The sequence below is a fragment of the Pongo abelii genome, chromosome 2, assembly GCF_028885655.2.
Source record: "Pongo abelii isolate AG06213 chromosome 2, NHGRI_mPonAbe1-v2.0_pri, whole genome shotgun sequence".
Taxonomy (NCBI): domain Eukaryota; kingdom Metazoa; phylum Chordata; class Mammalia; order Primates; family Hominidae; genus Pongo; species Pongo abelii.
This window is the reverse complement of record NC_085928.1, coordinates 141,401,909-141,415,085: the sequence shown is the minus strand read 5'-3', so window position 1 is coordinate 141,415,085 and position 13,177 is coordinate 141,401,909. Positions and strand designations below refer to the sequence as shown.

Genomic DNA, 13,177 nt, shown 5'->3' with positions numbered 1-13,177 from the left:
TTAACTTTTTGGTGAAGCTACCATTACGTATAGAGTGACTTGAGCAGCCTTGGGAATAAAGGAAGTAATGTGAATTTTTAAGCACTGCCAGAGCACAATCTCAATACACACACTACACCTTAGAGATTTATTAGGATTGGAATAGGGTTGAAGTTTGCCTTGGCATGGGCTAAAAAGAAAGTAATTGTTAAGCAAATTACAAATCGTCTTATAAGAAATGGTCAAAAACACAGGCTTTAGAGGCCACTAGACCCAGGTTTAATTCCTGGCTCTGTCACTTACTATGACATTGGGATAAGTTATTTAACCACCACATCCATAAAATGAGGCTGACATTACTGATCTCAAGAAGTTGTCTCAAGGAATAAATAAAACAGTGTGGTTTATTACTGTAGTTAATAATAGTAGCTAGGAAAGCAAGTTTTTATTTTATTTTATTTTATTTTATTTTGAGACAGAATTTTGCTCTTGTTGCCCAGGCTGGAGTGCAGTGGCGCTATCTCGGCTCACTGCAACCTCCACCTCCTGGGTTCAAGCGATTCTTCTGCCTCAGCCTCCTGAGTAGCTGGGATTACAGGCATGCACCACCACACCCAGCTAATTTTGTATTTTTAGTAGAGACAGAGATTCTCCATGTTGGTCAGGCTGGTCTCGAACTTCCTACCTCAGGTGATCCACCCACCTTGGCCTCCCACAGTGCTGGGATTACAGGTGTGAGCCACCGTGCCCACCCGAAAGCAAGTTATTTTTAAAAGAATTATAGAACATTATATGTTTGAGGCTGACAAAAAGTATAAATATTTACAGCTTTTCTCCTTTTCCCAACCTCTTGGGAAGAGTCAGGGTTTGTACTGCCAAAATGGGAGCAGAGGGGCCCTGAGCAGGGTGAGTAATATTAAAGTTGTGAGAGGAAAGAAACCCAGAGGGCAGATTAATTTACAAAATAAAGGACTCTCTATGAAATGCGGGGGAAGAAAGAATCTAAAATCTAAAGGACTTAGAGAGAAGGGGAGGAGACAGAGAGAGGGAGGGACAGCCACCAGGTGACATTCAGGGAAGCTAGATGGGCCAAGAAAATTTTGGAAGATGTTCTGTGGTGTAAATCCCCACCTGTCACTTTTTTGAGTCTTGTTAAGCAGCTAACCTATAAGGAGGCAGAATAGCAAAGTGGTTAAGGGCATAAGTTCTGTATTTGGAGGTCCTGGGTTCAAATCCTTGCTTTACCACTTTGTGGCTGGACAGCTATGTGCAGTTGTTGTACCTTTCTAGGGTGCAATTTCTTGCCTATGAAATGGAAATGGGGTCCTAATAGGTCCTACAAAAGGATTATCCCAAGGATCCAGTGAAGGATTATCCTGAGGATCTGATGACCTATTGTTGAATGCTGGGAAGATATATAAGAATTTAAAGAATGTTCTATGAACCTAGTGGTCCAATTAAAAAACAACAGCAATGATAACAGTAATTTGCATTTATTGAGTGCTCATTATGGCCCAGATACTCTTCTGAGGACTTTATGTGGATTAATTCTGAACACAACTCTACAAAGTAGGAACTATTATTATCCCTATTTTAAAGATGGTAAAACAGATATAGAGAATTCAAGTAACTTACTCAAGGTCACACAACAAGTAAATAGTGTTAATGGTAGTGAATCCATGCGAGTTTGCAATTCTTGCCCCCTCAGAAGAAAGAATTTGACCAAGGAGGCATAAGGCAGAAGGAGAGACCAAGGCAAGGTTTAGAGCAGAAGTGAAAGTTTATTAAAAAGCTTTAGAGCAGGAACAAAAGGAAAGAACATACACTTGGAAGAGGGCCAAGCAGTCAACTTGATAGACAAGTGCACAGTTTGACCTTTTGACTTGGGGTTTTATATGTTAACACTCTTCTGGGGTCTTGGGTCCCTTCTTCCCTGATTCTTCCCTCGGAGTGGGTTGTCCACATGCACAGTGGCCTGCTAGCACTTGGGAGGGGAGCACGAGCAGTGTGTTTACTGGAGTTGTATGCATGCTCATTTGAGGCATTCTTTCCTTACCAGTGGAATGCCCCTCATGGTTATATACCAGTTAAACGGTACCATTTTGCCTCTTAATATGCATGCTTGAGCCTACTGGCCCAACTGCTGAAATCTTATCCAAAAGCTGCTGATCACCAGTTTCAGGTGTTTTTATCTACGGAGACTGCCTTTCCCGAGCACTGGCTGTGACCAATTATTATTTTAGAGAGACAGTGTGACAACTGCCTGACCATCATCTGATGGTCACCTGACATTCCTGATGGAGTGGGGGGAGCCCTCTCTTACACTACTCATGCCTGACTAGCTACCTACTTTAACAATAGTAGAGCTGTGATTCAAACTCAAATGCTCCGGCACTAGATCTGTACTCTTATCCCCTGTGTTATCCTGCATCTCATATACGAGTGTCTGTTCCTAAGATAAGTAATATCTGGGGGAAGTTTTATAAAACAAGCATCTTGTTTTATAGATGCTTGGTTTGTACTCAGCAACCTTGTTACTCAAGGTGTAGTCCGCAGGCTAGCAGGATCAACAACATCTGGGAGCAGAATCTCAGGCCCTACTCCACACTCTTGAAACAGAAACTACATTTTAACCTGCTTCCCAGGTGATTTGTGATGATGGTGAAGTCTGAGATGCACTGCTCCAGAATATGAAATTTCACGCAGGTGGACTATCTCATTTATGCCTCCATCTCTTACAGTGTCCAGCACAGTGCTTGCCACCTATGGGTAAGTTCAACATAGATCTCCTCTTGATCTAAGGAATATTGACTAGGAAATGGATTGACAAGTCTGAGTGGAATAACACCTTGTTAATCTCCAGTTGAGCGAGTGGATGTTCAGTGCCTCCAGCACTCAGCACAACATCAGGCACATAGCCGATACCTTATACACGTTTCTTGAATTGTGATGGAAATGTTGTGAGATAGAGACATCCAGCACCCTAGCCTTCCCTGGATGTACTATGACATTTTAAAAGGCTGAATAATGCCAAGGCAAGCAGAAGAATGATTATGCACTTATTCTTGACACAGTCTTAAGACAAGCTCTGCTCAGTTGGTTCCCCTGTGAACTCAAGCTGATTCTCTTCCCTCTTGAGTTCTCTATTGTCTTTGTGTTGTTTGCAACTCATTCAGAAACTAATTAAGTTTCAGGATCAGTTTGTCCTGTTAGAGAATGTGAATATGCTGAAGTGGTAGTTTTTAATAACTTAAATTATCTCAGTGAAAGGACAATTATGATTTGTTTCTAAAATTGGCCAAAAGTCAGCTTTTATCAAAATAATTCTCAGCAGACATTAGTCTCCCTAAAACCAAGGTATTGTGTGAAAGGCAACAAAGAGGATTTAAATCAGCCGTGGAGAATGTGTTGATAATCAGGCTATATTAATCCTGTTCTCTAGCAGAGTGTGAAATTACTTGTTTACTCCGCTTATCTGGGCCTAGAGGTAGCTGATCACTCGTTGACAGAGCCATATTTTGTGATCACCTTTCAGCAGTGAGCTTCAGCTGGACCAAAGCCAAACAATTTGATTTCACTTTCCTGTGTACCACCTCCAAAGTCAAGGTCAGGCACAAGAACTCATGAACTCCAGTATATTTTGTCAGGGCTTTCATTTGTGCAGGCACCGGGAGGTAAGCTGTGAACCCTGAGTATAATTGTGAAAAGTTGGGAATTTTGTCTTTAGTATCTCCATATTGCTTTCCTGTACCCTAGCCCTCTAGAAATGAAGGTTTATGTTGGCTTCATCACCAGACCAGAAATATTACCAAGATGAGCACTACTGGGGATCCAGTAAAGTATAAGAAGTAGTCCCTGATCTAAAGGAATTTACACACACACACACACACACACACACACACACACACACACACACACACACACACCTTGGAGCGCCTCTTGAATCTGTTTGTATTATTAATAATTATTGGTTGCTAGATAATATTACCACAAATTTAGCAGCTTAAAACAGCACACATTTATTATCTCACTGTTTCTGTAGGTCAGAAATACTGTTGCAGGTTATTTGGACTCACTGTCTCCAAGTCTCACAAGTCTGCAGTCGAGGTGTCAGTCAGGGCTGCTCTCACATCTGAGGTTCAACTGGAGAATGATCTACTTCCAAGCTCACGTGGTTGTTGGCAGAATTCATTTCCTTTCAGCGTGTTGGACTGAGAGTCTCAGTTTCTGGCTGCCTATTGGATGAATGTTACCCTCAGTTCCTTGCCTTCCAACACGGCCACTTCATTAAAGCCAACAAGGGAGAGAGTCTCTTATCAAGATGGTGTCATTATCTGAGGTGTCATAAAGGCAGAGGTGACATTCTATTGCTTTTGCCATATTTTATTGGTTAAAAGCAAGTCACAGGTCTCACCCATACTCAAGGTGAGGGTGGTATACAGGGCATGAATACCAGGAGATGGCCATCTTAGCCTCTGTCTGCCACACCACTCTTGATTTTTAATTCCAGCTGTACTGTTCTAGTTTAGCTCTCTTCCAGACAGAAAACAGAATCATCTCTATTGATTGAAGAGATTTTAATGAAAAGAACATTTACAGTTATGTGGTCAAAGTTAAAGGAATTCATAGGGAGGTTCCTAGAGACCAGCCATTGTGGTAAAATAGACCCAATGATATTCTGCCTACATGCCCTTTATCCAGTAAGTGCATCCCTCCCTCAAGGACTTCCAAGTGTTGGCTGATAATGGCTCATGGCTGCCCCTTTTCTTGGGAATGCCTGATTGCTTTCAACCAAGGGGAGGAAGCAGCAAATCTAAGAGTTTATGCTCCCTCATCCCTAGCATGACTTTCTCACATGGAGTTAAATAGGCTGAACCTCTTTCCTTAAGGGTACAATTCATGTCCCAGAGCCCCCATGGAATCAGATTGAAGCTGGACTCCAGCTGAGACCACCTCTTTGCTTCCTGCACTTTTCTTCTCTCCTCTGAGGTAAGGAAATCAAGTGCATCGGAATCCCTGTTTCAGGCTTTGCTTCTAGGATGCCCACCTTAAGACTGGCAGGAAAACATTACAACCCATAAGCCTGAAGGAGTAAGGAGAGGAAACAGTGTTGTTACCAAGGCCAGTGATATCTGAAGGCTTGCAGATAGAGCTATGGTCATTTGCTTGGCTACTGCTAAAGATCAGGGTAGGAGTTGGGAAGAAATATGCTGTTCTCTCTCTCCCCCCTTCCCCCAAACTGCATCCCTTTAGTGAAACCCAACATAACACTTGCCAACAATGTGCTGGCAGTCAATGGAGGTAAGCCTTTTAGGGCCCTGAGCAGAGGGAAGAAAGCAGAATCAGTGGGAAAAGGAGGAATAGAAGTGACCAGCAAAACAGCCTCATATGATCACAAATGTTTTTTCTCTCCTGCATTCCAACCATCATATTACTACTACTAGACTGATCTTTATCAAATGTTTATTTGATCATGCCCATTTCCCAGCTTCAAATCCTCTGTTTCCCATTGCTTAAAGAACTGATCCATAAAATTTCTGAATCATTTATTCCATTGATTAAAAAAACTCTAAACATGTGCCTCCAGTTTATATATTTACTCTTTTATAAATTACTTAAATTTACTATCATTAACTAATAATTCAGAGCAAGAACTACATACACTTGATATAGAATATCCTATCAGTGATTGCATGTATCAATCCATATTTCAAGAAGTCTTGATAATTTTTAATTATCTTGGGCAACTGTTGACACATGTATAAGATTGCCACTATTGTAAGCAAGTATGATGGCCAACGGGAACCTCAGACTAGGAGAAAAATGTGTCACCTCTGCTATTTCATGGTGTTCGGTTGCCTACATTATTTTTTTTTACATTCAGTAAGATTTCTTTGCAGTAATCCATTGGAGAGGTAGGGATAGTTAAAACTAAATATCATCATCTGAAATTCACTTAACCAGGCCCATGTGAACCAAAACTGTTGTAACAACCTGGAAATGAATAAATGAGGGAAGATGAGACAATTGACCCCTCTGCATTGTGGAAATCCTGTCATTCCCATCAGATGCCTTATGAATTGCACATAACATGTGACTATCTTTTATATGGACCAAGAGAGGGATTTTATGGGGTATAGGATTCCTACAGAGCCAGCTGATGCTTTGGAAAGAACACTGATTGAAGAAAAAATTGTCTATCCCAGGAAGTTGATAAAGCAGCTTCACAATATTAGAAGAGCTGTCACCATTGTTTTACTGTCTGACTTGTGAACCTGTGAGAGTTATTGGCTCATGTGTATGAATCCTCAGATAAACTGATTTGAAAGATGAGTGTGTGCTCTTAGATGGAGGGTAGTATGCTGAGATTGTACAGGTTTCAAATACAGAAGACATTTAAATGGGCTTATGAAAGTTTGGTCTGAATAGTGAGACATCTAAGAGGTTTTCAGTTGGTAGTGAAAGCATGAATGATTTTATCTGGAGATAAGTCAGAACACAATAACAATAGCTACCACTATCAGAGCATCCACAATATACCTGGTATTGTGGTAATCACATTACATGTATTATTTAATCTGCTCTTTACAGCAGCTCTTCAAGATAGGTATTACCATCTGAGACATTAAATACCCTGCCCAAGGATACATGGTCAGTGAATGGAGGAGTCAGGATTTGAATCTGGAATTATGTGTCTCCTTGACAGAGTCTTTTTGCATTATACCTCACAATCAAGACTGATATTAGAGATGTCCCATTCTATCATAGCTTGCACAGCATTTTGCATACAATATGTATGTAAAAATACAATATGTATTTCCTAACACATATTAAAACAGTGGATTTGGAAGAGATGGACATGGCATGAGCCTATAAGGATGGGGAAAGTTAGGACAGTGATGGCTCTTGGAGATAGGAGAGGCCAGTGAAGGCTGCAGAAGAGGAGTGTAGATTCCAAGGAGCCAGTTAATGCATTGGGAAAAGTGGAATTCGGGGAGATATTGATTGAAGAATAAGCTGTTCTTATCAAACAGTTGATAAAGAGAGTTTGTAACACACTTACAAACCTGTCTGAACACAAAGCCATCTTTCCACCAGCTGATTCTTTCCCTCCCTTTGCTTTGTTGTAAATTTTCATTTTCTGTATACTCTGTCACCTATGTTGCTGTAGTGATTGATCTGCTCACAACTTGTAAAAATAGAGGGAAAATGGTTTATGAAGCTATAGACTTATAATTTGTGCATTTTCTGTATTTGAATAGAATTTATTTACGAATAGAATTTATTTTCAAATAGAAGGGATGTATGACTCTGTACGGAGGTTGAAATAAATCAAGGATATTTGTTGTATCCACTGTTCCTTGGTACATTTGAACAGTTCTCCAGCTAAAGGTTTTACCTGTGGTAAAAATAGCTTTGGGCTGGCAGATAGAAAACTGGTACTCCAGCCCCAGCTCTGCCATTAGAATAATTGCATAATATGGGCAAGCTGCCAATCCTCTCTGAGCTTGAATTTTTTCATCTGTGAAAAACAAATGTCCCAAAGTCCCTATTAATGTTCACTTTGGTAGAAGATAGAGCAGTTCTCATCCTAAAACTAATTTCCCAACACATATTAAAACCAGAATTGCAACTCTCCAAAACTACAAATTTCCCTTACCTAATATTTTAGAACTGAGGCTGGTAAACATTTTCTGAAGAGGGCCACATAATAAATATTTTAGGCTTTGTGGTACTTGCAATCTCTATTGCAACTACTCAATTCTGCCATTGTAGTGAAAGCAACCGCAGATAAATACATAAATATATAAATGAATAAGCATGCCTGTGTTCCAATAAAACACTATTGGTGTGCAGGAGTGAGTGTGTGTGTGTATATGTGTGAAATACATAAATACATAAATGAATAAGCATGCCTGTGTTCCAATAAAATGCTATTGGTGTGAGTGTGTGTGTGTGTGTGTGTAATGCGTAATGCTGAGGCATAGCCATCATCCTGTAAAAGAGGCGGCATGCTGTACTCAGTTAAACCTGGTGTAGTGCTGGTACTGAGGGGAAGCTCACTAAATATTTGTGGAAGAAGGGAAGGAGAGAGAGAGGAATTATTCCCATTTTACAGATGAAGAAATTCCATTGCAGAGCACCAATGCCATGTGAGGTTGAGGAAGCCATTGTCATTTTCCCCAATGAATCTACAAAGACACAGAATTCCATAAGCAAGGTATTGAATTTTGCTCCTAAGAGAATCTTACACATTCAGTCCTCTTCAGAGAAGGAGAGCACTGATGGCCTCTGGTGGATCACTGGGGCTCTGGGATGCAAAGTGTTATTATAAAGGATATCACATGGAAATGGGCAGGGGGCCTGCAGTGCTTAAATGTAGTTGCTGTTTCCACAAGTTCAGAATAGGAAGCTTTGTGCTTTTCCTCCCCATCACTTTCCCCCTTTTGATTCTGAATTCTGATATGGCAGGTGGGAGTGGGAAAGGGAAAGGTGAGAATGGGCTAGTGCATTTGGGGACAGGGACTCAGATGCTGGGCCTCTGTCTTGGGGCTGGCTTGCTGAGAGCATTTTGAGAAGAGGGCAAAGTTTTATGGGTGGGAAATATGGCTGTTTCTTCAGAAAGAACGATATACTTCTCCATGCCATCACATAGGAGTTGAGTTGGATTTTTAGTCTTGAAAACTTGAGAGATGTGATTAAATTGATGAAGCAACAAATCTGTACAATTTCACACAAGCCATACACTTATTGAAGAGCTGGATTACAGTTTGCAGCCTATTGAACTAATTCATTAATTTTATTTCACAGGCTAAAAATTTTACTATGCAAATGTATGCAAATAATACAAGAAAATAGTGTTCTTAACCAAGTGCAGCAGCACCTGTTTTTTGTTTTGTTTGTTTGCTTTGATTTGTTTCACTGGAACTGTGTCACTGGGTTGGAAAGTGAGATAAATACCTTCAATGTTTGAAACTGTGTGTCAAACAATTTTCTGAAGGGTGATTGGGAGGCTTTCTCCTTTGACAAATATTGCAGTGATTGGCACTTCTTTTTTATTCTTTTACTTGCCTAAAACAGAATGAAGAAGATGAGCAACATTTATGAGTCTGCTGCCAACACACTGGGAATCTTTAACAGCCCCTGCCTGACCAAGGTTGAGCTGCGTGTGGCGTGCAAAGGCATTTCTGACAGAGATGCCCTTTCCAAACCAGACCCCTGTGTCATCCTCAAGATGCAGTCTCACGGACAGTGGTTTGAGGTAGGCATGTCCAATGAAATGGACAGAACCATGGCTGGATGATTGGCTCAAAAATGTTTTGATATTTTATATCATCAGGTAGTTTATTTTGATGAAATAAAAAATTTGAGAAGTGAATATGATCACATTTCTATCATGATGTTTTGATGTTGCTGTTTTGATGTTGTGGATATTTTGACATTTACCCTTAATTCATGAGCCTAAGACTTTTTAGGTGTTTTTGTTAATTACCAAGAAATACTCACAATATACTCTTCATCCCATGCCTACTCGTTGGCAACACACAGGTAGCAGGAGGACCAGGAACGGACGTGAACCCAGACCCCAGACTGGGCTGGGGTGAGAAATTTCCAAAAACTGGTTCCAGAGACAAAGTCTTGTGGCCAAGGCAGAGTTCAGATTAGACTTAATTAGAATTTTGGGAATGGTAGCTTTGAGGAAACAGGTTTTAGGGGGTTGAGAGAGAAGTGACTACTCAGATGGAATGAGCTCAGTAGATGAGAGTCCTATCCATAGGTCCCGAATTGAAAGGGAACCAAGAGGACAGGTATGAGCAAGTCAGTCCCATGAAATCTCTGTCTGCAGTAGAGGGGCAAACTCCAGTTTTGGGAGCTGGGCTGGGCTACTTACTATCCAGGGTAACTGGCCAGAACTAAGGAGTAGGGACCAAGACTGAAGTCCAGTTCTCTGACCAAGCCCAAAACAGGGTGACTGTTGGACAGAGCTGACACAGGACAAGTCGTAGATCTATAGAGAAACATAAACTCTTGTTGTGGACCCAAGAGAGCCACGTGGGAACCCAACAACGATAATTAAACCCAGTCTTCAGGACTGAAGAAGTGACTCATTCTAAGTCCCATGGGTTTATGGGGCGAGTGGGATGGTTACCTCAGTCTGAGTTGGTTGAGGACTGGAGAAAGATGAATCCTGCATGTGGAAATCATGAGTAGATTCAGAAGTAAGGAGATGGCGAAGGCAGAAATAGGAGGAAAGAGCTGGGGGCCTACAAGCTCATAAGGCCAGCATGCAGTTTTAACTAGCTTTGGAAGGTAGCAAAACCACATTCAGACATCCCCCAAAACTCATGTGTAAAATATCCACTCGGAATGTTTCCTAACACACACTGTTTGCTGTGCTTGTGCAAGGCAGCTGCTCCTTTGGCAGTGGTGTGAATGGAAAGACATTTCTGTGAGTCATTCTTCAAAGAGCAGTGGGCCCCCAAGTTGTTAAGAGATGACTTGGATTTTGTAAAAAAGTTTGTTCTGGGAAGGATTTATTCATTTTTGTGCCTGCTAGACTCTAACTGATCACGGACCCAGTGGAGAGAAGCTCTAGGAAAAACAGTGGGGTTCTTTGTATCAACTGTGCTACACTTGGCCAGATGTTTCTCTGACTAATGGTGGTACCTGGGGAAGAACAAGGGGACACATCATGAAATATTTATTTTTTGGAGCAAGAACTTAAAACAATATGACCTAAACTTTATTGGGTACTTTTTAAGTGCCAGGCACTAGTCTAAGTGCTTTACATGAAATTACCAATTTAGTTCTTTCAAAAATTCTATGAGATATTATCCCCATTTTGCAGGCAAGGAAATGGAAAGACAAAAAGGTTAAGGATTTTCTCAAGAGCAGTCAGCTTGTAAGTGGAAAAGCTAATATTTAAACCCATACATTGGAGCTCCAGAACCTGAGATCTTTATTGCTATTTTATAATTGTGCTGGACACTGGTATCAGTCTTTGGTGGTTTGTGTGGCAATATTTTAGGTTGAATTCTGCAGCTCGGTTTTGTTTGTTTATTTAAAAATCAAAACAAATTGGATAAGGACTGATTTTAAGTTTGTTTGTTTTTTTTTTCCTTTTTTGCATCTATGTACCTAGTCTAAGTAAGCCTTGTTTTTAAAGATCTAGCTGATGTGAATGGAGAAATAGGGAGGAGAAGAGGATGTAGCAGAGGAAGCAGTTCTTATTCTAAGAAAATAAAGTACTCAGAATAAGGGATTTGAAGCCATGCTGATCAGAACACAAATAGACCTGTTTTGGATCCCTTGGACCAAATTCTTTAAGCCTTCAATACTACGCTCACCTGTTTATAAACAGTCAGAAGGTGCCCCTCTAAGAGACAGTGTTCCTCTCTATAGGAGAAAGAAGGTTCAAAAGACCCAAGAGGCAACATGTTTAATTGTATGTTGATATGTGATATCAGCCACTTCTCTGAAAGAAAGGCTTGATAGCAGTTAGTGAGCAGGTGAAATTTAGGTGAGGAGTCAACATACATAGAAAATGAATGCTGATAGGCAGATTGGGGAATCTTAATTTAACTTCAGGCCTATCGAAAGCTTAGAATGTAAACATAAAACAGTATTCATGGGTGTCTTAATACATAGTATGTTTTTTTCCCTTCTAAATATTCTCATTGACTTTGTTAGTAAGTCTCATTATTTTTTATTTAACAAAACTAAATGGAATGCCTACATTATAAAAAAAGTAACTCCTTGGAAACTACAGGCAAGAAATCCATCTACTTATAACCCGTTAACATAATTCAACTATTATTTGTATATATTTATTTTAGTCTTTTTCTTCTGGCATGCATATTCTCATATGATTATTATCATGCTTATAAAATTTTCTTTCCTAACTTTATTGCTTAGTAATATGTGCTTTTCCTCACATTGCTACAATATTGATCATTGTAATTTCAAAGCTGCATAATATCCCATCAACTGGATTTAAATTCATCAATTTTTTCACTTTGAAATTGCTTCCAGATATACCCTATTTTAAGTAATACTGCAATAAACATCCCTGTGCTTAAGGATTTTCCCTTCTTTTTGGATGAGTTCCTACAATAGATTCTGTTAAGTAGAACTGGTGGGACAAATAATAGGAAGCTTTTGAGGCTTTTGATACATATTGTCAAATAATTTTTCCAAAGTGTCCTATTAAACTATACCACACAGCTACCACAAACTTTGCCACCCGTGCACAGTGATAAGACCCTTGTGCCACAGTGTAAATTGATTCATGGCTTCCTTTATCTAGAAAGTCTCACTCTATAACCATTAATATCAGCTTAATTGCTAGCATGCTTAGTCATATGGTTCATTGATATTGTGGTACTTCTAGAAGCAGTTTAGCAAATTTTGCTCTCTTAACAATATACAGTAAGGATATAATAATAATAAAAAAAACAAAGTGCATGCCAGATGGCTAAGAGAAATAATTAGATAATTAGTAACAAAGAAGCCGAAAATACTGAAAACCTAAATAGGGGCTGTGAAGAAACCCATGGATGAACAACAGGAACTCTGCTTGGGGCTGGAGCACTCATGTGCTGGAGTCAGCTTATATAGTCTCCTGAGAGCACACTGTTGAATATTCAGGAATTTTGCAAGTCAGGGAGTATTTACACCACAGACATTGGCAAATGTTTCAAATTAAGGGTTCTGTCCTTTCCCCAGCCCTCTAAGGGAGCCAGCACTCCTCTGGGTGACAGGGACAAAAGGAGAAGATGGTAGTCCCAGAACCGAACAGCTGGGCCATCTAGCAGAAGCTGGATCATGGTTGGAGGACTCTTCTAGGCAACATTTCCAGCCCTGCCTGCAACTCCTCTATTTTTCCTACTCCTACCAGATGGGTCCTACAACCTGCCTCAGCCTCCCAAAGTGCTGGAATTACAGGTGTGAGCCACCATGCCTGGCCGGAAATATTTTTATTAGGTGAAAACTTATAGTAAATCTTTAATAATGGCCATGATTTTTATTGACAGAAAAGAGGGAAGAAAAAAAACTTGTGACTTTGAAATACATTACAAACTGACAGTTTCATTTCATACCCTTTCATTTTCTTAATTTAGGATCATATCCTTTAAAAAAATTCCTCTTCATCAACTCCTGGCTATGTAATGATGGCAGTATATGGTGACAGTTAAGT

The 13,177-nt window shown here is 40.1% G+C and overlaps 1 protein-coding gene across 1 annotated transcript in view; it reads left to right on the top strand.

The window, feature by feature from the left end:
- CPNE4 (copine 4) overlaps window positions 1-13,177 on the top strand; it is a 767,841-nt gene that overhangs the window by 366,779 nt on the left and 387,885 nt on the right. Inside the window, exon 10 of the mRNA XM_024245287.3 lies at window positions 9,061-9,241. Within this exon, the coding sequence (XP_024101055.1) occupies window positions 9,062-9,241 (180 nt within the window). The 5' untranslated portion in view covers window position 9,061. The remainder of the gene's footprint in view (window positions 1-9,060; window positions 9,242-13,177) is intronic.